The sequence below is a fragment of the Balaenoptera physalus genome (genome assembly GCF_965194825.1).
Source record: "Balaenoptera physalus genome assembly, chromosome: 16".
NCBI lineage: Eukaryota > Metazoa > Chordata > Mammalia > Artiodactyla > Balaenopteridae > Balaenoptera > Balaenoptera physalus.
In genome coordinates this window covers 15,179,510-15,203,443 of record NC_138898.1, presented here as the reverse complement: position 1 = coordinate 15,203,443, position 23,934 = coordinate 15,179,510, and the positions used below count along the sequence as shown (strand labels likewise).

The 23,934-nt window shown below is 47.2% G+C and overlaps 1 protein-coding gene across 2 annotated transcripts; it reads right to left on the bottom strand.

The window, feature by feature from the left end:
* Positions 1 to 639: 639 nt before the first annotated feature.
* SPINT3 (serine peptidase inhibitor, Kunitz type 3) lies at positions 640 to 11,857 on the bottom strand. Of its 2 annotated transcripts, none has more exons than XM_082430413.1 (3): positions 8,408 to 11,857; positions 4,869 to 5,064; positions 640 to 4,407 (listed from the first exon to the last, which is right to left on the bottom strand). In XM_082430413.1, exons 1-3 carry the CDS (start codon positions 8,499 to 8,501, stop codon positions 4,374 to 4,376), a joined length of 324 nt encoding a protein of 107 aa, XP_082286539.1. In that variant the 5' UTR covers positions 8,502 to 11,857; the 3' UTR covers positions 640 to 4,373. The 2 variants fall into 2 exon arrangements, with proteins under 2 accessions (XP_082286539.1, XP_082286540.1); XM_082430414.1 differs by having other exon boundaries at positions 4,869 to 5,061.
* Positions 11,858 to 23,934: the final 12,077 nt, after the last annotated feature.

Below are 23,934 nucleotides of genomic sequence, written 5' to 3'. Positions count from 1 at the left end.
GGGCCGAGCCTCCATGCCCTCTAAGAACAGCCCCCTCACAATCCCTTCATGTGTTCACCTCCCCTGAAGCCCTCTGAACCCAGGTTTATGGGTTTTAATTGAGGGTTTGAGGTAGGCAATTTGATTGAATCATTGGTCATTGGTGACTGAACTCTACCTCAGTACCCTCTCCTCTCCCCAGAGGGGCTGGGGGTGAAGGTTCTAACCCTCTAATCAGCAGGTGGGATCTTCCGGAGTCCAGTCCCATCCAGAAGCTATCTAGGGTCCCATCCTTGACTCCTCTCGTGACCTACGAAATCAGTAAATTCCAAGAGTTTCAGGAGGTCTGTTTTAGGAACCAGGACAAGGATCAAATATGGATGTTTTCTTCACATTAAAGTGAGGCTCAGGGACAAGGCGGTGACCAGGAACAGAGGGTCTCAGAGATGGGGTCCCTGGTCTGGTACGGTTCAGTGGGTTACTTTTATTAAAAGCTGAAACATAATGATTCCTTTTGAGAGTCATGAAATGTCCCTGTAGTTAAAACTGCCCAACTTCCCAGGAGAAATCCAGAGAGGGCTGCCAGCACCCACCCCACCCCTGCTCCCCGCCCTTCCATGGACTCGCCTCATTCCCCCCAACCCTGCCCCAGCCTGTAGAGGTGAGGTGAGCCGGGACTTACCCTGAGCCTGTTTGCTGGTTTCAGCCCCTGGGGTGCCAGCCACCAGGGTGCCCAGGAGGACGAGAAGGGCTGCAGAGAGGCAGAGCTGGTTCATCAGCGTGGCCTTGGAGGAGGGCTTCTGAGGAAAGCTGGGGGCTAACACAGCTTCTGACACCCCACCTGAGGCGTGGGAACAGGCAATAAGGTGGGAAGTGAGGAGGAGATGATGTGGGGTCAGTGCTGTTCCTAGAAATCTCCCCACATGACCAGGCTTCCTGCTTCTGCCTGCTGGGGCCAAATGCCCAGTAACAGCGCTTCTCAAACTTGCCTGTGGGTCTTGTCGAAACACAGACTGTGATTCCACAGGTGGAATATTTGTCTGATTTGTTCCTCACGGAGCGTCCCAGCACCTAGAGCAGTGCCTGGCACGTGATGGCCGGTCAGTGGGTGGATGAGAGCAAATCAAAGGACAGAAATGAACAGCAGTGTGTTAGCTCAGGTCCTCATTTTCAGCCTCCTGCAGGTGTCATCACATCAGCGGATCAATGCCCTTCACTCCCTTCCGCCCCCACCTACCTCAGAAGACAGGTGTAACACAGGGCCGCTTCCTGCATCCCTTGAAGCAGCATCTCAACTCTATGGACACAAGCTCTTTACCTGGCACTGGTCCAGGAGAATGGTGAGCTGGGTGAAGACTATCTCCATCTGGAGGACAAACCCTGATTTTCTGGGTAGAAAAAATTTAAGGGGCGTGGGCAGAGGGGAAGCAAGGAGCTGAACACGTCTCCACAGCATGACCATTCACTGACCCTCACCTGGTTTCACCAACAAGAGAGCTGCCTGCCTGAATGGCTCTCAGGGGCTGGAGTGGATCTCAGGGGAACTTGGAAGATCGCCTGCAACATTCCTCTTCCCATTCTGGTCTCTCCACCAGTGGTTTTGAGATCGGAGGACCTAAGTTTGCATCTCACATCTCCCTTTTCCTAACTTTGTGATCTGGGGCCAGAAATCTCCAAGAGCCCCGTGTCATCAGGTGCCACATGAGATCCGTGCTGCCCACGTCGTGAGGTTGCTGAGGAAGCAGTGGAGGCAAGAGACATATTCCTTCTCCCTGCACAGTCAGTCCTTGTACTAAGAACAATAGTGAGCTGTATGACAGTTAACACTTAGCTCCTTTGATCAGGGGGTAAAATAAAGGCCAGGTGGGGTGGGAAAAGGGCAGAACCGGGGTAAGGTCAATCACTGAAGCAAGAGGGTTTTTGGTTACCTCTGACGAAGAAGGAGACCTATTTGGAAGAGAGACTGTGACTCTCCTCTGGCAGTGGGGGAACTTCATGAGGGTGGACTTCTAGAAGGGGACACTTCAACAATCAATGCCATTTGTTCCTTTACTACAGTGGACAGCACATTTAAAAAGCAGTCAGGAACCAAGGAAATGAAACCTCTATGTGCTTCTAGACAATTTGCTTTGGTAAGTGGTGTGCAGAGAACTTTAGCAGCCTAATCAACATGGTCCTCAAAGTACCCAAACCCGGAGATTTCTTAAGGCAGATACCATCATCCTCTTTTACAAAGAAAGAATCTGTGGCTCAGAGAGGTGAAGTGACTTGCCCAAGATCACACAGCAACATAGTGAGTTACTGAAGCCAATCTCTTTTCATGAATACCAAGTCATTTTCCCACTCACTGTTATAAATTAATAATTATTAAATAACATATATTTAGAGTAGTACTCTTACTGTTATCTGATCATACATTCACTAAAAGGTTACTCTGCCAATACTTGTACAAAGCATTTAACAAATATCATATCTTTTTAATTGTCATCACAACTTTATGAGATTGATACAAAAAGAGAAAAGCAGCCTCTGAGTTGCAAGACCTGACCTGACATCACAGTGCACCTTATGTTCTCCTACTCAACAGAAACATTTCAGAAACCTTCAACATCAGATAATGTCATTCTGTGTGCATGATGGATCAAGACAAAAATAGGACATTCGGTAATGATGTTTGAACACAGAAAAAAGGAGGTAAATTATACAAACCACCAAAATATCCAAGCATCCCCCTGTATTGAGTGACTGCTACTTCTTTAACAAGTACAGCTCTAACCTCTATCTAGTCTTCCCTTCTTAGAGTTAAGATACCCATTCAAAGAGCTGCCCCACTTCCTGAGAGCATCCATCCGGAGCAGAGCCAGCTTCCTGAAACACCCCCCCCCCCCACCAACCAAATCACCTAACACAAGCCCACATCCTATAAGTTCTATCTAACATTCTCTTAATGAGACATCATATTGTTTTCCAAGGTGATTCCTATTCCTTGCTGCAGTGAGTAATAAACCCAACTAGTTCAACTAGGAAAGGGAGTGTTTTTAGTCGTCTCTGGCTAGAATAGTTAAAAAGTACAAGCATTATCCTTATTTTATAATTACAGAAAGTAAAGCTCAGAGATGTTGGGAAATTTGCCCAAGACTACAAGGAGGTGAGTAACAGAACCAGCACCATCTGTGTTCTTCTTTATTTAAATACTATGCTTGTTGTGGTCCCCATGCCTAAATTTCCTCATCTGCAGTGAAACAGATACTCTCGGTTCTCCAAAGGTGCCTCCTTCCCAGAGGCAGGAGCGTGAAAACATTGCCAAAGTCGCTCTACTTGGGAGAGCTGGGACCTGTTTTGTTACAAAACTCATACAGTAGCTAAGTGACATCTCCGTGTCACCATTTCCTCCCTTGAAGGATTCTTAGGATGATTAATAGAAGAATGCAGGCAAAATGCTAACACAGAGCCTGGCGCACTAAAAGGGTAGTTGCCCTTCTTAACTGAAGTAAGAAGCCCCCTCCGCACATGTGACCTCAGGCAAGGGGGTTCCTACTGCAAATGGACAACTGAGTCTCATGCTCCTTTCTTTGTTCTTCTGAGAGTCCAGGAGAACAACCTGCACCCAGATTTGACCTGGTCCAAGAAGTGAAGAAAGAAGGCTTTCATGTTGAGGTGTCTCTCATTTGGGTTTTTGTGTAGCTTGGGGTGGCCATTCAGAGGTAGATGGTGCTGTAATGGGTGTGCTTCCTATACCTGGCAGGGCCCAGTCTGAGGACAGGAAAAGGGGAGGTGCCCACTGCTCTGCAGAATAGTGAGAAGGACCAGCATCTCCGTGGACCCTAGCGGTGAAGGTTCTTAGGGGCAAACCACAGAATCCACTCCAGTTAGTTTAATTTGAATATGAATTTATTGAAATATAAGCCAGACAGTTTGAAGCCATAGAAAGGAAAATGTGCAACATCACTGCGAGGGAAAGGGGCTTCTTTATTGAAAAGACCGCTGCCACCACTGGTGCTGAGAACTGGATGCCAGAACTTCCACCTTGGCCGCCCACAAGGAGAGCAGTGATGGTGGAGGGGGATGAAGGTAAGGATGCAGTGAAGATGAGGGTTAAGATAAGAACCCTGACATGAGGAATGTGCTCCTGCATTCATTCCTTCCTTCCTCAAATATTTATGGACGGTCTCCTTTGTGCCAGGACCTGTGCTAAGCGCTAGGGATAAAGGGAAGACTTGCTCTCATGGTGCTTAAAATCCACTGGATGAGACAGAACTAAGGCATGTAGACCCATGGGGGGAAGGAGAGAGGCAGGGTTCTGCTGAGGAGGGTGGGGTTGAGAAGGACTCAGAGGAGATCAAGCTGTTTCAGAAGCAGCCGCAGCCCAGCCCTGTGTGCGTCCTCCTTGGACTTCAGAGTTTCGGGGTGGTACAGTTCGCAGGTCCTCTGCAAAAAGAAAGGAACTTGCTGATTGACATCTCTCAAGCACCACACTTGGACACCGCTGACCTTGACAGATCCTAGACTTTCCCAGAAATATGCAACCACAGTCCACCCAGGACCAGAATGACCAAAAAGAAGGAAGTGAGTTTCCAAGCCTAGGTGGGGAGCTCAGGAGCTCTGCAGACCTGCTCTGTAGGGCGGCTGATTCAGTGTTCCCATCTGAGAAAAGGGGAGCATGTGAGGAGGCTCAGATTCTCATGACGGGGCTTCTAGGGTGACCTTCTGCCAAGCTGGCCCGTGGAGGATGTGCTCAGTGTGTGGTTTCACAAGACACTGCAGCCACTTCTCCTGGGTGGCAGCGAGGAGGAAAGGCACTGTGCAGGTGTGAATGGTGTGGGGCCCCCTGAGCTCCACCTCTTTTTCTCAGCCCTTCCCCTCCCACCCTGTCCTGTCCCCTTTCTTACTCGAGGGTCCCGACATGACCACCGCAGGTCTTCATGCAGTCCTCTGCCGTCAGGAAGTTGTTCTTATTCCCACGGCAGCCGCCGTACATAAAGGTCTCGCAGTGCCCGGACTTGGCGTTGTAGAAGTACCTGACCTTCTGGGCCTTGCAGGGACCCGCATACTGAGGCTCCAGGCAGAAGGCAGGCTGAGAACCTGCTGGGATGGGAGGGGCTATGGGTGAGTTAGGAGGGCCGTCGTCGCAGCTCGGTCTACAAGGTCAACAACTGAAACCACCAGTTTGTCTGCGATAGAGAATGTTAGGGTTCTGGGGGCTGGTCAAATTGAAAAGGCCATTTGACAACCTGCTTTCTGGAATATTATTATTAATGTTCCTAGGTGTGACATGGTATGGTAATCATGCACAAATTTATATCTCCATCATGAAGTATTTTAAGATTAATTGGTATGATGCCTTTGATTAGCTTCAAAAAACTCTACCAAAAAAGAATAAAAAACGGCAGACAAGGCAAAAAATATTCGTCATATGTCAGTAATTATTGGAGCTGGTACCTGGGTTTTATAATACTATCCTCTGCACTTATGTGTATGGTAAAAAGTTTCCACCATTAATAAAAAAGTGTGAAGGAATCAGGCTGTAATGGAGAAAGGCATGAAGAAAACATACCAGTGTGTTCACTTTTGTTACCTCACAGGGACTCTATAAATTGAATATTGACCCTATATTCATACTGTGACTTATAATAAGCAATATATATATATATAATATATATATAATATATATTATATATATATTATATATATATAATATATATATTATATATATATATGTTCTTTGTCATTTTCCTGGCACAGAGTTCTTACAAACCTTGGTATTTCTTAAGTGCTGAGAGCAATAAAAGTGTCTTTTGTTATGTGAAGTAGGTAACTTTTGGGAAGACCCTAGTAACCCCAGAATGGGTTCTGGTTGCCAGGGGAAACCACTGCCTGACAGGAAGGTTGCAACTTCCATTCCTACCCTCCCTCATGCCCTTCCATCCACAGATCAGCCCGCCCCCCAACCTCAGGGATTGGAGAGGAGCTGGAGGTTGAGCAATCACCAATGGCTAATGACTTAATGCATCATGACTAGATAAGGAAGCCTCCATAGAAACTTCAACAGAGGAAGAGATTCATGTTATTCAAAAGGACTGGCATCGACCCAGGGAACAACATAGGTACACGTTCCATCATTGCTCACCTGGACCACTGCAGCAGCCTGCTCCCTGGGCCTCTGTCTCTGCCCTTCGCCCCCTAGAGGCCACTCTCCGCACTGCAGCCACAGGCATCCTATCCCATTGCTCCCATGACCAGTCCCTCAGTGACTCCCCATCTCTCTCACAGTCAAATTCCGATTCTCATCCTACAAGGCTGGTCAGGACCTGTCCCCATGGCCTCTTTGGCCTCATCCCTTCCCCTCTCCTCCCCTCCCACCCACTCAGCTCCAGCCACCCTGGTAATTGCTGCTGCTCATTCACACCAGGCGTGTTCTTTCTGCAGCCTCTGCTCCAACGCCCCCTTATCACAGAGGGGTTCGCTGATCAGTCTACAGAAAGACCACAGCCTCCTTTATCCCCATCACTCTCTACCTTCAAAAACTCATAACCTAGCAGAGTATTCCCCCTTTTGCTATTGTCGGTCTCGCTCCTTGAAGGCAAGGTATTTTTCCGTATTCTGTCTACAGCTCTTTCCCCACACCAAAAACCGAGCCTGTAGGGATTTAATACATATATGGCCAGGGAACGAATCTTCCATTTCATGCTCATGCCAAGCACACAGTCACTGAATAGAGTGGATATAATGGAATTCCTGTTAGTGCAAAGTCTACTTGATGATGGGGCAGGTCTACATAATTATCAATCTACCTCTAACATTCTATATCCTGAGAGGGTAATAAAATAATAGTCAAAAGAGGACAAGGGAAAGGGCCTTGAGACTTTACTAAGATTGTATCAGCCTTGGTCCTAGGAGCCAACTCACACAAGCGTTGTGTTTCTTGCTTTCCCTGCAGTTGCTCTGCTCAGTGGTCCCATGTCTTTCTGATTAATTTTAATCCTAGAGGAATAATTATTTGACACCTAAATATTTTTTCTTTCCTGAAAGAGGTAGGTAGAGAAATTTTTTCAATTTAACACATCTTGGTGGAAAATGGACAAAATTGGCCATGAAATGTGTTTAAACTCTTTAAATTCATAACTGGTAAGCTGTTCAAAACCCCATGTAACATGGTTCCCATTTTCAAGTGAGGAAACTGCAGATGACTTGCCCCAGGACACACGGCATGTGGGTGACAGGGTCAGGACAAGATATATCATGTCACAACCCATTAGATAAACTACCTGATTCTGCCAGGAATTCTGAAATTACAGGTAACTGGTAAGAGTTTCTGGCTGCAGTGCCCAACTTTCATTATTGCCCTGTCCCCAAGCCTCACTGGAGCCCCCAAATCACAGGGAAGACGGAGTCTGGTTTTTCCCTGACACCAAATATGTGGTGTCTCTACCGACACCAAACAATTCCCTAAACTCCCACTGGGCATCCCAGAAGGCAATTTACTTCTGACACTAAATCCATGGAATTAGTGCAGATCCCACAGGTTGAGAGCTCAAGACTGTCCTCACTACAAATGCCAGCCACGTGATCCGGAGTCACTCATGCTTGTGACCGACTGGCTAAAAATCGGAGGTTCCATGACCCCACCTCCATGTTCACTAACCAATAGAAGTGGAGACAGAACTCAGGAAAACCCTTTACTTACTGTTCCCAGGTTATTATAAAGGATAAAGCTCAGGGACAGCGAAATGGAGGAGATGCGCAGGGCAAAGGGGGAGGAGAGGTGTGCGGAGGCCCCGTGCCCTAGGGGAGCACGCCACCCTCACAGCACCTCCATCTGTTCACCACCCCGAAAGCTCTCTGAACCCTAAGATTTATGGATTTTTATTGAGGTTTCAATATATAGGTATATTGATTGAATCATCGGCCATTGGTGATTGATCTCCATCTCAATACCCTCCCGTCTCCCCAGAGGCTGGGATGCGGGCTGTTGAAAGTTGTAACCTCTAAACACATGATTGGGTTTTTTTGGAGACCAGCCCCATCCTGCAGGTCTCTCCGTGGCCTTCCTTTACTCACCTCATTACCATTAAAAAAAAACAGTGAATTCCAGGAGTTTCAGGAGGTCTGTTCCAGGAACCAGGACAAGGATCAAATATTGATCTCACTACAGTGAAGTTCAGGGACACAGCACTGACCAGGAATAGAGAGTCTCAGAGATGGGATCCCTGATCTGGTAGAGGTAGGCGGGATATATATTTTTTAATTTGAATTTTAATTTTTTTTCCTATTGAGAGCCATGAAATATCCCTGGAGTTAAAACTGCCCAACTTCCCAGGAGAAATCCAGAGAGGGCTGTCAGCACCCACCCCACCCCTGCTCCCCAGCCCCCTCCGTGGACTCGCCTCATCCCCCCCAGCCTGCAGAGGTGAGGTGAGCCGGGACTTACCTCTGGCATGGCTCTTGTGTTTACCCCCCGGGGTGCAGGCCACCAGGGTGCCCAGGAGGACGAGAAGGGCGACGGAGAGGCAGAGCCGTCTCATGTTCGTGGCCTTGCAGGAGGGTTTCTGAGGAAACCTGGGGGCTGACAGAGCTTTTCATAACCCAGCTGAGGGGTGGGATCAGGCAATGAGGAGGGGAGTGAGGAAGGGGAGGAGCTGGGGTCAGTCCTGTTTATTGCGTAATCTCCCCACTTAACCAGGCTTCCTGCTTCTGTCTGCTGGGGCCAAATGCCCAGTAACAGCACTTCTCAGATTTAACTATGCCTGTGGGTCTCATGGAAACAAAGATTGTGATTCCACAGGTGGAATTTTGTCCAATATGTTGACTCAGGGATCATCCCAGCACCTAGAGCAGTGCACGGCACATGATGAGTGAATGAGAGCAAATCAAAGGATGGATAAGTGAACAACAGTGTGTTAGCTCAGGTCCTCCTTTTCAACTCCTGCAGGTTTCATTACAGCTGGGAATTATGCGCTTCACCCCCACCCCTACCACTACCTAACTCAGAAGACAGGTGTGACACAGGACACCTTCCTGCAACCACTGCCACAGCTTCTCAACTGGATGGACACTTGCTGTTTACCTGGCACTGGCCCAGGCAGAAGCCCTCTTGGGGCAACAACCCTGTTTTCTCAGTAGAAAAAGGAGTAAGGGGTGTGGGAAGAGGGGAAGCAGGGAGCTGAACACATCTTCACAGCATGACCTCCCATTTCCCCTCACCTGGTTTCAGAAACAGGAAAGCTGCCTGCCTGAGTGGACCTCAGGGGACCTTGGAAGATTGCCTGCAAGAGCCTCCCTCCTCCTGCTCTCTCCCTCAGTGGTTTTGGAACCATAGGACCTCAGTTTGGGTACCAGTTCTGCCTTTTCCTAACTTTGTGCCCGGAAGACTTAAATCTCCCAGAGCCCTGTGTTTTCAAGTGTCACATGAGGTCAACGCTGCCAACATCATGCGTTTCTGTGGAAGAAGTGGAGGCAATAGACATATATTCTTCTCCCTGAGAAGTCAAAGTCCTTTGTAATAATAATAATAATAATAATGTTATTACAGCAGATAAAACTTAGCTTCTTCTATGTGTCAGACATTATCCTAACTACTTGACATATATTAACTCATCTAATCCTCAAAAATCTTAAAAGAGGTGGTGAGGAATTTTTGACATTTCCTCATGTTACAGAGGAGGAACCTGAGGTAACAGGAAATAATTTGCCGAAAGACATAGAGTGTAGAGAGAGTATCTGAACCCAGGGATCTGGCTTCAGAGTCTGTGCACCATGCACTCTGCTGCGTTGTAAGCTGTAAACTATAGTGCATGTGTGAGGGGTTACACACCCCCAGTCTCTTCACTCCCTCCCACATATTCACTCCCAGTTACGAACATGCAGCACCAAACCCCACCCCCCCTCACTCATCCACACATATTCAAGCAATCTTCCATTAACACACACACACACACACACACACACACACACACACACACACCCTGTGCTCCACTTCCAGGGTCAAGGAGAAGGGAGTTGGCTCAATGCCCAGAAGCCCCAGGAGCAAGCCCAGCCACATGTCAAACGGGCACAGAGCTGGGTGATGAGCTGCAGGGGACGGGAGGGGCTGCCTTCCTGGCACAAAGTCACCCTTTCCCTTGAGAAGGGCAGGAGCTCTCAATACCGAGCTGCCCCCGGACAGAAGGGCATTGGGAGCGGGGTACTCACAAAACAAGCCACTGTGTGTGGAGGGTCTACTCTCTCCTGAGACATTTCACATGTATGATTTCATTTAGCTTCATGTCGACCCTACAACATCTGGGATTCTCATCCCATTTAGCCAGCGAGAAAGCAGAGGCTCAGAGAGGTAAAGCAACTTGCTCAGGACCCACAACCAGCAGATGGCACAACTGGGATTCTAGCTCAGGAGGCCCTCTGGTCCTGCCCTCTTCCTGCCTCAGTCTGTCCATCTGAGACCAGGGAGCAGCAGAGACCCCCCCTAACGGCAGAGACTCCTCTTTTCTCCCCCTCCCCTCTCGTCTGTCTGTCTTTCTCTCCCAGTGTCCTCCTCCCTCTGGTCCAGATTAGAGGCCCCTAGACCCAGAAGCCCCCTGATGGGCCTGTCCTCCCTCCACCTTTCACCTCCCTGCACATGAGTGACTGAGTCTCTAGTTTCAAACCTTCCCGGCCCCTGGGGGCATCTTCAGAGAAATCACAAGGCGGGAACATCACAAGGGTTGTATTCTGGATAAAGACCAATGACCCCAACACTGTGGGAACACAGGTCATATCTCTGTTTCTAATCCTCGGTTTTTCCCTCTGAAAAAATGAGAATCTTGGATTCCATGCTATCTAAGGCCTCTTCTTGAAATGGATGGAATGCACCCGGGGCAGGCAGAAGATGTTTATCTTTTTGTGACGCTGTGCCCTGTGAGAGGTACATTCATATCCACGTCATGAGTGGCCACTTTCTGGCTACGTGATATCACAGCACCTCACTTTTTGGAACCACATAATCTTCCTCCTTAAAAGTGGTCTCATGAATACTGTTTTTTTAAGGATTATTTTAAGGATTAAAAGGAAAAGCATAAACCACAGGTCCAAATCTGGCTAGAATATAAGTAATGTCAGCCCATACAGTGCAATTTACAATTTGAAACATTTGCCAAGATTGAACAGTGGGGGATTGCTTAAAAAAGTAAATTTCTAGTATTGTTGGGAAAAGTAAACGATCTGGCTGCACAGTCCTGCAATTTAACAAGAGCAGTGAGTCTCAAAATTGAGTGAGCATCAGAATCACTTAGCCAGTCGTTCAAACACACGCTTGAGATCCCACTCCCAGAGTCTTGATCACTAGGACAGGGGTGGGACCTAAGTATCTGCATCTAACCAGCTTCCGGGGCTGCTGACGGGGCTGCTCAAGGGACCACACTTTGAAAGCCATGAGCTAAGCTAAGTCGAGCTGCTCTCTTCCCATGAGGGGGGCGGTCCCCCCAGTTTCCATAATCCCCACCACGCCTTATTGTGCCCCCAGCCCCACTCCAAATACCTCCATCCTCAACACTCAACTGATCTGGAAGGAATTTAAAATTGTGACCTGTGGGGTGGGCTCACAGTAAGTAAAAGGTAGCTTGTTCTTATTTAACAATCTTATGAAGTAAGTATTATTATTCCTATTTTACAGATGAAGAAACTGAAGTTCCTCTAAGGGAAAGTGACTTGCTGGATGAAAAACAGCTGAAAATCACAAGGAAGAACTTGCCAAAAAATGTTAGTCATGTGGCCCCGCTAATTTCAATGGTATAAATAGACAAACACATAAACAACACACAGGCAAATCTATCTGATATTAACATACGTGATGCATCAAAGATTGTGGATGTGACTTCATGAGAATAAAATCATGTTTATCAAGAAAGGGAAGAAGAGAAAGTTAAAATGGAAGGTTACATGAGTGAGCTGCAGACATGCCTACTCTAAGGTAACTGTAAACAAGTGACATTGAAGATCTGAGAAATTCCCAGGAACAAACAGGATGCCTTTCACCATACAATGGAGCTTTCTCCTCTTGGACTGTTGAACCCATTCAAACTCCCTTCTCTCCAAGGAAACTTCTCTCTCTGAGTATATGGGCTCTTTTGTTGCTTTGTCTCCTAGCTTCTCTTTGTCCTTTTGCTGATACAGTGGCCTGATTCTGCTTGAGGAACGACTCTTCCTCCACCCAGGACTGGTGGGATTGGGCCGCCTGTCAATCAAAGTGCCTGCCCTACCTCCAGACCAAGAGTGGCCAATCAGATGCTCTCCCTGGAATTTAATCTTGATCAATGAATCCCAAAAGACCTAAAAATGGAGGTCATTCAGAGGCGACCTGGGAAGACCTTAGTTCTTCCTTGCTTACCATCCTTTCCAAGCTGAGATATTTTAGCACTCCCCTCAGTCCGTGAGCTGAACTAAATCAATTAGTGCTATGGGTGCCAACAGAAGAGTCCAAAAGGATCTCACTTAAGGGTACAATCAGGAAGGGAGGATGGATGCCCACTACATCCCCACACTGTTGTCACAAATTCCTTCTCTGCTTCCAATAGCCAGAGTCAGTTTCTGTTGCTCATAACCAGCGAGATCTGCTGCCTTTACCAGGGTCACCACCAAGTTCTGCATTTTTCTCTCCAGTGGCCTTTTCTCAGCCATCATCCTCCTCTAACTCACAGGTAAGGCTCTCAAGGCATAAATGCGAACAAAATTCATTACCAAAATTTGTTTCCACTTGGTCTCAGCAAAAAAAAATGATGAAAAGCAGAATTTCCTATTTCAAGAACTTTGAGTCTCCTCTGGTGAATCGTCGGGGCTTTTGAAGGCACAGCTTTTAAACCTCTTTCAAGGAAAATCATAGGAGACAGAGGGTGTTGAGTTTGAATCCCAGCACCTGCCAATATTGGTTATGTGACCTTGGAGAAGGGATGAAACCTCTGAGTTTCAGCTTGAATGACTTTAAAATGGAAGAAAAACCTATTAAGGTTGTTGTGATGTTTAGAGATGAAGATGTATGTGCAGGGCTTGGTACATAATAGGTTGTCAATAGTGGTAATGGGTGTTTTACATTATTAATTCTACCTCTCTCAGAGTTACTTAGACATTCTCGTCGACTCAGTGACTATTACCAGCACATCAGGACAGGGAATTCACGTTGTTACTTTCACCCTCTGAGGTACTAGCAATCCCCACCTTCTCTGAACCTCAGGTTCCTCCTTTGTAAATGGAAGGATGATTCGATCTCTGTGGATACCGTTCAAAATTTATCTGCGCTCACAGATGTAAAACACTAGCAAATTGATTAGGCCACACACCTAGTAAATTGGCAGAGCCAGAGTTTGAAGCCATGGAGTCTGATCAAAGGTTTCAGTCATCACATATTTTACCCCTAATAAGCATTTCATGAACAAGTGAATGAATGAATCAACGTCTACTCAACATCTTTGCCTATGTGCTCTCCAAGCACCATGGACTCAACACTGACCTAACTGAATTTATTGTCCTTCCTTCTAAAGACTTGCTTCCCCTACCTTCCCCCAGAAGGCTGAGTGTTGTCCTTCATTCTACCTTTTTCTCAACCCCCTGTGAGAAATCTCATAGCAAAGTCTGTTGGTTGTACCTCCTCAGTTCTCAGCTGAAAGTTCACTTCGGAATAATATGAAGACACCTGATCATAGAACTGCCCCACTTCCTGACAGCAACCATCCTGAGCAAAGCCAGCTTCCTGAAACTCTCCTGCAAATAACCTCATGGAAACCCACATCCTGTAAGTCCCTCAAACATCCTCTTAATGAGATGCCATATAATTCATTGTCCATTGCTGCAGTGAGTAATAAACCCAATTCGTTCAGTCCAAGAATACACAATGGAGAAAAGGCAGTCTCTTAAGCAAATGATGTTGGGAAAGCTGACAGCTACAAGTAAATCGATTAAATTAGAACACATCCTCACACTGTATACAAAAATAAACTCAAAATGGATTAAAGACCTAAATATAAGACATGGCACCATAAAACTAGAAGAGAACATAGGCAAAACATTCTTGGACATAAATCGCAGCAATATTTTTATGGCTCAGTCTCCCATGCCAAAAGAAATAAAAACAAAAATAAATAAATGGAACCTCATCAAACTTAAAAGCTCTTGCACAGCAAAGGAAGCCATCGACAAAACAAAAATGCAACCTACATAATGGGAGAAAATATTTGCAAAAAATGCGACGCACAGGAGGTCAATATCCAAAGTATACAAACAACTCATGCAACTCAATACTGAAAAAACAAAAAATCCAATCAAAAAATGGTCAGAAGACCTAAACAGACATTTCTACAAAGAAGACATGCAGATGGCCTCAGGCACATGAAAAGATGTCAACATTGTTAATTATTGGAGTAATGGAAATCAAAACCACAGTGACGTATCACATCACAGCAGTCAAAATGGCTATCATTGAGAAGTCTACAAATAATAAATGCAGGAGAGAGTGTGGAAAAAGGGAAGCTTCGTACACTCTGGTGTGAATGTAAACTGGTGCAGCCCCCATGGAAAACAGTATGGAGGTTCCTTAGAAAAACTAAAAAGAGGGCTTCCCTGGTGGCGCAGTGGTTAGGAATCTGCCTGTCAATGCAGGGGATACGGGTTCGAGCCCTGTTCTGTGAAGATCCCACATGCTGCAAAGCAACTAAGCCTGTGCGCCACAACTACTGAGCCTGCGCTCTAGAGGCCGTGAGTCACAACTATTGAGCCCACGTGCCACAACTACTGAAGCCCACACGCCTAGAGCCTGTGCTCCACAGCAAGAGAAGCCACTGCCATGAGAAGCCCACGCACCGCAACGAAGAGTAATCCCCGCTCACCGCAACTAGAGAAAGCCCTTGCACAGCAACGAAGACCCAACGCAGCCAAAAATGAATAGATAAAATAAATAAATTAAAAATAAATAAATAAATAAAAGAAATAATGCTAGGGAAAAAAAAAAACTAAAAAAAGAACTACTATATGATCCAGCAATTCCTCTCCTGCGTATATATCTGGAAAAATGAAAACTTTAATTTGAAAATATACATGCACCTCAATGTTCACAGAAGCCCTGTTTACAATAGCCAAGACATGTAAACAATGCAAGTGCCCATCAACAGAGGACTGGCTTAAGAAATGTGGTGTGAAAATAGAAATGAACTCACAGGATTTCCGTAGCCATCCAGTTTTTAAGACTCTCTGCTTCCACGGCAGGGGACTTATGTTCGATCCCTGGTCAGGGAACTAAGATCCCACATGCCGCACGGTGTGGCCAAACAGAGAAACAAAACAAACCAACAAAAGACCAAAAAAGAAATGGACTCACCAACATAGAAAACAAACTTATGGTTACAAAAGTGGAAAGGAGGGGGAAGAATATAATTTGGGGAATATGACAAGCACAGAGCCTGACAGACGGCCAGTGCCCACTAAACGTGAGCTTGATCTTCTTGAGCTGGAGTAGGAAGCCCCTCCCCGCACATGACAACAGGGAAGGGGGTTCCTTGAGCCTCATGAGCCTTCCTTTCTCCTTCTGAGAATCCAAGAAAATAACCTGCCCCAAAGTTTGACCTGGCCCAAGAAGTAAAGGACAAAAGCGTTCATGTTGAGGTGTCTGTCACCCAGTTTTTTGTGTGTACTGGGGTGGCCATTAAGAGGTAGATGCCACCATAAGGGGTTGGCTTCCTATACCTGGTAGGGCCCAGTCTGAGGGCAGGAAATGGGGAGGTGCCCGCTGCTCTGCAGAATAGTGAGAAGGACCACCATTTCCATGAAACCTACTGGTTAAGGTTTTAGTTGCAAATAACAGAATCCACTGTAGTTGGTTTAATTATAATATGAATTGATTTAAACATAAGGCCAGACTGTTTGAAGACACAGACGTTCAACATCACTGTGGGGAAAGGGGCTTCTTTAGTGAAAAGACCACTCCCACCACCGATGCTGGGAACTGGATGCCACAAATTCTACATTTGCCAGCACAAGGAGAGCAGTGATGGGGGGGGGGGTGGAGAATGAAGGTGAGGATGCAGTGAGGAAGAAGATTCGGCAAGAATCCTGGCTTCAAATCCCAGGCTCTACAGTCACTGCAGTAATGACGAGTTCTGCCCCTGCATAATTCCTTCACAATGGGTCCATAGGTTTTATAATACTATTCTCGGTACTTGGGGTGTTGTTGCAAGTTTCCACCATTAAAAAAGAAAATGTGAAGGAATCATGCTGTCATGGAGAAAGGCGTGGAAGAAAACACACCAGTGTGTTTACATTGACTAACTCATGGGGACTGGAAAAATGGACTATTGACTGAATATTGATATTGTGACTTACATAAAAATATTAATTTCATCTTCATCCTATTTCTGGCACAGAGCTCCTAAAACTGTTGGAATTTTCTAAGAGATGAGAGCAAAAAGGGACGTTTTTATCATGTGAGGGAGGTGACTTTTATAAAGCCCCAACCTAAGCCAAGAATGGGGATTGGCTGCCAGGGGAACCAAGTGCCTCATTAGGGGGTGGGAATTTTCATTCCCACTTTCCCCCTTTCCCTGCCCCCACACCTCAGGGAGGGGAGAGGGGTTCGAGGTTGAATCAATCACAAATGGCTAAAGATTTAATGACTCATGATTTGTGATGAAGCCTCCATAGATACCTCAACAGAGCAAGTCATACATGTTATTCAAGAGAACTGGGATCCACCCAGGGAACAACATAGGTACATGCTCCATCATGGCTCACCTGGACCACTGCAGCAGCCTGCCCAGGGGCCTCTGTCTCTGCCCTTCGCCCCCTAGAGGTCACTCTCCGCACTGCAGCCACAGGGATTCTCTTATAACTTGAGTCCTATCCCATTGGTCACATAACCAATCCCTCAGTGACGCCCCATCTCTCTCAGAGTCAAATTCTGATTCTTATAAAGTCCTACAAAGCTGGTCAGGACCTACCCCCATGGCTTCTCTGCCTCATCCCTTTCCACTCCCCTCCCCTCCTCCCACTCAGCTCCAGCCACCCTGGTCCTGACTGTGGCTCAAACACACCAGGCAGGTTTTTTTTGCAGCCTCTGCTCAACGCTTCCTTATCACAGAGGGTTTCACTGACCCTCTACAGAAAGAGCACAGCCTCCTGTATCCCCATCACTCTCTTTCTTCAAAACGCTTAGCACGACCTGCCATAATATTTTCCCCTTTCTTTATTGTCTGTCTCTCTCTTAGAAAGCAGATTATTTTACTATATTTTGTTTACAGCTGCTTCCCTACAACATGACCTGTGCTTTTTAGGGATAAAAAGCATAAATATTTGTCAAGGGAATGAATCTCCCATTTCATACTCATGCCAAGTGCACAGTCATTGAAGAGACTGCATATAGTAAAATTCCTGTTAGTCTATTTGATGACGGGGCATGTCTATATAATTATGAGTCTACCTCTAACATTCTATATCCTGATAGGAAAATAAAATAGTAGTCTGACGGGGGGCAAGGGGAAGGGCCTAGAGTTTTGACTAATATGGTACCAGCCTGGAGAAACCAGTCTTCTCCCCACGAGCAAACTCACAGAAGTACTGCGCTTCTTGCTCTCCCTGCAGTTACCTCAGGAAGGGAAGAAGTTCAGCCGTCACTGAACTTTCTGATTAATTTAATAATAGAGAAATGATCATTATTTGACACATAAATTTCTTTTGGGGGCCTTGGTGAGGAAACGTAGGTAGACAAGTCTTTCAGACTAAGAAATTTTGGTGGAACATGGCCATGATTGACCATGAAATGGGTAAATTCTTTACACTCATGATTGGTAATCCTTTCAAAGAAGTCATGTAACATGGTCACCCTGTTCAGGTGAGGAAACTACAGATGACTTACCCAGGACACATGGCATGTGTGTGGTAGGATCAAGACAAGATACTATCATGTCACAACCCATTTAATAAAGTACCTGATTCCGCCAGGAATACTGAAAATGCAGATAACCAGTAAGGACTTCTGAGTGCACTGTCCCACATACAATAGTCCCCTGTCCCCAAACCTCACCCCAGCCACAAATTATAGAGAAGAGTGAGTCCGGGTTTTGTCCCTGACAGCAAATACGTGGTGTCCCTACCAACACCCACTGGGCGGCCCACAAGTCAATTCACTTCTGACATTAAATCTGCAAAGGGAGCCGACACCCCACAGGTTGAGGGCTCAGTCCCTGAGGACGGCCCCCACTTCAAGTGCCGATCACAAGTCCTGGGGTCACCCATACACGTGACCAACAGGCTATAAATTCAGAGGTTCCAGGACCCCACCTCCCATATTCAGTAATCATTAGAACCACTCACAGAACTCAGGAAAGCCCTTTACTTACTTTCCCTAGTTATTATAAAGCATAAAATTCAGGGACAGCCTTATGGAGGAGATGCGCAGGGCAAAGGGGGCCCTGGGGGTGCCAAGCCTCCATGCCCCCTCAGAACACCCCCCCCCACAATCCCTTCATGTGTTCACCTCCCCTGAAGCCCTCTGAACCCAGTGTTTATGGGTTTTAATTGACGGTTCCAGGTAGGCAATTTGATTGAATCATTGGCCATTGGTGACTGAACTCTACCTCAGTACCCTCTCCTCTCCCCAGAGGGGCTGGGGGTGAAGGTTCTAACCCTCTAATCACCAGGTGGGATCTTCCGGAGTCCAGTCCCATCCAGAAGCTATCTAGGGTCCCATCCTTGACTCATCTCATGACCTACGAAGACAGTAAATTCCAGGAGTTTCAGGAGGTCTGGGCCATGAACTAGGACAAGGATCAAATATGGATGTTTTCTTTACATTAAAGTGAGGTTCAGGGACAAGGCGGTGACCAGGAACAGAGGGTCTCAGAGATGGGGTCCCTGGTCTGGTAGCGTTCAGTGGGTTCCTTTTATTAAAAGCTGAAACATAATGATTCCTTTTGAGAGTCATGAAATGTCCCTGGATTTACAACTGCCCAACTTCCCAGGAGAAATCCAGAGAGGGCTGTCAGCACCCACCCCACCCCTGCTCCCCAGCCCTTCCATGGACTCGCCTCATTCCCTCCCCCCCTGCCCCAGCCTGTAGAGGTGAGGTGAGCCGGGACTTACCCTGGGCCTGTTTGCTGGTTTCACGTTCCAGGGTGCCGGGCACCAGGGTGCCCAGAAAGACGAGAAGGGCTGCAGAGAGGCCGAGCTGACTCAGCTTCGTGGCCTTGGAGGAGGGCTTCTGAGGAAAGCTGGGGGCTGACAGAGCTTTTCCCACCACAGCTGAGTGGTGGGAACAGGGAATAAGGAGGGGAGTGAAGAAGGGGAGGATCTGGGGTCAGTGTTGTTTCTGGAAATCTCCCCACATAACCAGGTTTCCTGTTTCTGCCTGCTGGGGCCAAGTGCCCAGTAACAGCACTTCTCAAACTTGACTCTACCTGTGGGTCTTGTGGAAACACAGACTGTGATTCCACAGGTGGAATATTTGTCTGATTTGTTCCTCACGGAGCATCGCAGCACCTAGAGCAGTGCCTGGCACGTGATGGCCGGTCAGTGGGTTGATGAGAGCAAATCAAAGGACAGATAAGTGAGCAGCAGTGTGTTAGCTCAGGTCCTCCTCTGCAGCCTCCTGCAGGTGTCATCACATCTGGGCAACAATGCCTTTCATCCAGACTTCCCTGATGGTGCAATGGTTAAGAATCCGCCTGCCAATGCAGGGGACACAGGTTCGATCCCTGATCCGGGAAGATTCCACATACCGTGAAGCAACTAAGCCCCTGCGCCACAACTACTGAAGCTCGTGTGCCTAGAGCCCGTGCTCCACAACAGGAGAAGCCACCGCAATGAGAAGCCCGTGCACCCCAACGAAGAGTAGCCCCTGCTCGCCACAACTAGAGAAAGCTTGTGCGCAGCAACGAAGACCCAACGCAGCCAGAAATAAATAAATAAATTTTTTTAAAAATGCCCTTCACCCCTCACCTTAACCCCACCTACCTCGGAAGACAGCTGTGACACAGGGCTGCTTCCGGCAACCATGGTGGCAGCATCTCAACTGGATGGATAAAAGCTCTTTACCTGCCACTGCTCCAGAGGATGGTGAGCTGGGGGAAGACTATCTCCATCCAGGGCACAAATCCTGGTTTTCTGGGTAGAAAAAGGAGTAAGGGGTGTGGGCAGAGGGGAAGGAGGGAGCTGAACACGTCTCCACCGCATGACCTCCCACCACCCCTCACCTGGTTTCCCCAACAGGAGAGCTGCCTGCCTGAGTGGACCTCAGGGGCTGGAGTGGATCTGTGGGGAGCTAGGAAGACCACCTGCAACCCCCCTTCTCCTGCTCTGCCCCACTGGTTTTGGGTTCAGAGGAGCTCAGTTTGCATCCTAGCCCTGCCTTTTCCTAACTTTGTGGCCTGGGGCCAGAGATCTCCCAGAGCCCCAGTGTCATCAGGTGCCACATGAGACCTGTGCTGCCCACGTCGTGGGGCTGCTGTGGAAGCAGTGGAGGCAACAGACATCTATTCCTTCTCCCTGCACAGTCAGTCCTTGTAATAAGAATAATAAGTAATGACAACAGTTAGTTCCTTCTTGACTTATATTAACTCATCTAATCCTCATGATAATCCTAAAACAGGGGACGAGGAACTGTTACTATTTCCTCACGTTACAGATGAGGAAACTGAGGTAACAAGAAGTTAAGTAATTTGCCTAAGGTCACACAAGGTAGAGACAGGATTTGAACACAGGAATCTGGCTTCAAGTCTGTGCACCATGCACTCTGCTGCTTTGTAAGCTGTAAAGTGCAGTGCACGTGTGAGGGGTTACACACCCACAATCTCTTCACTCACTCCCATCTGTTCACTCCCAGTTACCACCATGTAGCACCAACGCCCCCCCTCACTCATCCACACACAGACACGCATTCTTCCACTAACACACACACACACACACATACCCTGTGCTCCACTTCCAGGGTCAAGGAGAAGGGAGCTGGCTCAGTGCCCAGAAGCCCCAGGAGCAAGCCCAGCCACATGTCAAAGGGGCACAGAGCTGCGTGATGAGCTGCAGAGGACGGGAGGGGCTGCCTTCCTGGCACAAAGACACCCTTTCCCTTGAGAAGGGCAGGAGTTCTCAATACCGAGCTGCCCCCGGACAGAAGGGCATTGGGAGCGGGGTACTCACAAATCAAGCCACTGTGTGTGGAGGGTCTACTCTCTCCTGAGACATTTCACATATATGATTTCATTTAGCCTCATGTCGACCCTACAACATCTGGGATTCTCATCCCATTTTGCCAGTGAGAAAGCAGAGGCTCAGAGAGGTAAAGCGACTTGCTCAGGACCCACAATCAGCTGATGGCACAACTGGGATTCTAGCTCAGGAGGCCCTCTGGTCCTGCCCCTCTTCCTGCCTCAGTCTGTCCATCTGAGACCAGGGAGCAGCAGAGACCCCCCCTAACGGCAGAGACTCCTCTTTTCTCCCCCCTCCCCTCTCATCTGTCCGTCTGTCTCTGGCTTTCTCTCCCAGTGTCCCCTGGCTTTCTCTAACCTGGTCCAGGTTAGAGGCCTCTGACCCAGAAGCTGCCCCTGATGAGGCCTCTAATTACAAACCTTCCCGGCCCCTGCGGGCGTCTTCAGAGAAATTACAAGGCGGGAACATCACAGGGCATGGGGGAACCACCTCATTTACGCAAGAGCCCTGGCCCAATAGTTTGTTTCCTGCTCCCTTCTGCAAGTCCCAGCTCCTGAGCGGAGCGAGGCAGCCGCCTTTGCCATCGCTAGGAAACAGACCCATCAGAGCTGAATGACATAGGTGTGCAGACGTTTGTATAAAGGAGGGACTTGGTGCTGGAAAAAGAACTGGGGAGGGCTTCTGAATAACTAAAAGCCAGAATTTCACAGAAGGTACCTATCAGGCAGCCTCGGTTTCGATACCTCATCTTATGGGCAGTCTACTATCACTTGGGCAGCAGGTGCCAGCTGGCAGCATTCATCATTAGAACACCCCTTTGTCCCATTGAACCAATAAGAGCTCCCCCACTTCCTTCTGACCCTACTTTGTCACTTCGGTCTTGACTCTACTTTCAATAATACAATTGACCCATTCTAGGTTTTTGTCCTAAGACAGTTCTACAGAGACTTGGAGATGGCAATCAAGGCGGTTCCCCTGTTTCCCACAAAGTGTCTTTTAGGGATCCAGTGCTTAAGACTCCACGCTTCCACTGCAGGGCGCACAGTTTCAATCTCTGGTTGGGGAACTAAGATCCCACATGCCGTGTGTGCGGCAAAAATAAAAAAAGTGTCTTTCAGATTTTTATGCAATGTTTGCTGAGTCCCCGCCATCAGCTTCAGATTCCTAGGCCTCACAGTTCGGGGAATCCCTCTTTTTCACTTCCGACAATTTATGCAGATGTTGATAGGATGGTACCCACCCTCAGGAGGTGCCCCATCACTGGGTTGGAGGAGAGAGGTTAGTGTAAGAAGAAGAGGCTGGTCAGTAAGGTCAGAGCTCCCAAGTCATCCTCCGGCTAGCTTCCCCCATTTGGGCAAGAACAAGGAAATCAGATACTGTGGAAATATGAACCAGTGAATGAAGATGACTGAGAGGAGAGGGTAGGAGTAGATGGTGGGCAGGGGTCCATGGCTCAGGGAGGTATTTCCCAGGATGCACCTCTCTTCTAGTTTATTATAAGACCTTTCAGGTGCAAGGGATTATGGGATAACTTGTTCAGATTCCAGTGGGTCCCCACTGAAGGGAGGTCCCTGCTCTCCCAAGTGGAGCCAGTTTGACAATATTTTCACACCACTGCCTCTGGGACATGTGAGCTGGAGGGACCCTTGTAGAGCAGAACCTAAATACCTCACTACAGATGAGATAATTGAGGCCTAGAGCCTTCAGATAGCAGGGCTTATTAAATAAGAGAACACTCACAGAGCTGCTCTGTCCTCACTACTTTGAAGTCTTGGGCAAATTTCTCAACGTCTCTGAGTTTCACTTTCCTTACATAATAAAGAAGGATAATGCTTACACCTGTCAATATCTCCAGCCACAAACCACCTGAAACACTCCTGTTCCTAGCTGAATGAATCGTGTTTATTACACACCCTGGAGAACTATAGGGCTTCTCCTTAAGAGGATTTTAGGAAGGATTTATAGGATGTGGGCTTGTGTTAGGTGATTTGGGGGCGGTGTTTCAGGAAGCTGGCTCTGCTCTGGATGGATGCTGTCAGGAAGTGGGGCAGTTCTCTGAATGGGTACCTTTATCTTAACTCTAAGAAGGGAAGACTAGATAGAGGTTAGAGCTGTACTTGGTAAAGAAGTAGCAGTCACTCAATATAGGGGGATGCTTGGATATTTTGGTGGTTTGTATGATGTAGCTCGTTTTGTCTGTGTTCAAACATCATTACCGAATGTCCTATTTTTGTCTTGATCTTTCATGGACACAGAACGGCCTTGTCTGATGTTGAAGGTTTCTGAAATGTTTCTGTTGAGTAGGAGAACATAAGGCCCACTGTAATGTCAGGTCAGGTCTTAGAACTCAGAGGTTGCTATACTCTTTCTCTATCAATCTCATAATGTTGTGATGAGAATTAAAAACATATATTTGTTAAATGCTTTGTACAAGTACTGGCAGAGTAAACTTTTAGTGAATGTGTGATCAGATGATGGTAAGAGTGACACTATAAATATTTAAGTTATTTAATTATTATTAATTGATAACAGTGTAGTGGGAAAATGAGTTGGTATTCATGAAAAGAGTTTGGCTTCAATAACTCACTGTGTTGTTGTGTGATCTTGCGCAAGTCACTTCACCTCTCTGAGCCACAGATTCTTTCTTTGTAAAAGAGGGTGATGGTATCTGCCTTAAGAAATCTCCGGGTTTGGGCCCTTTTGAGGACCATGTTGATTAGGCTGCTAAAGTTCTTTGCACACCACTTACCATAGCAAATTGTCTAGAAGCACATAGAGTTTTAGTTTCCTTGGTTCCTGACTGCT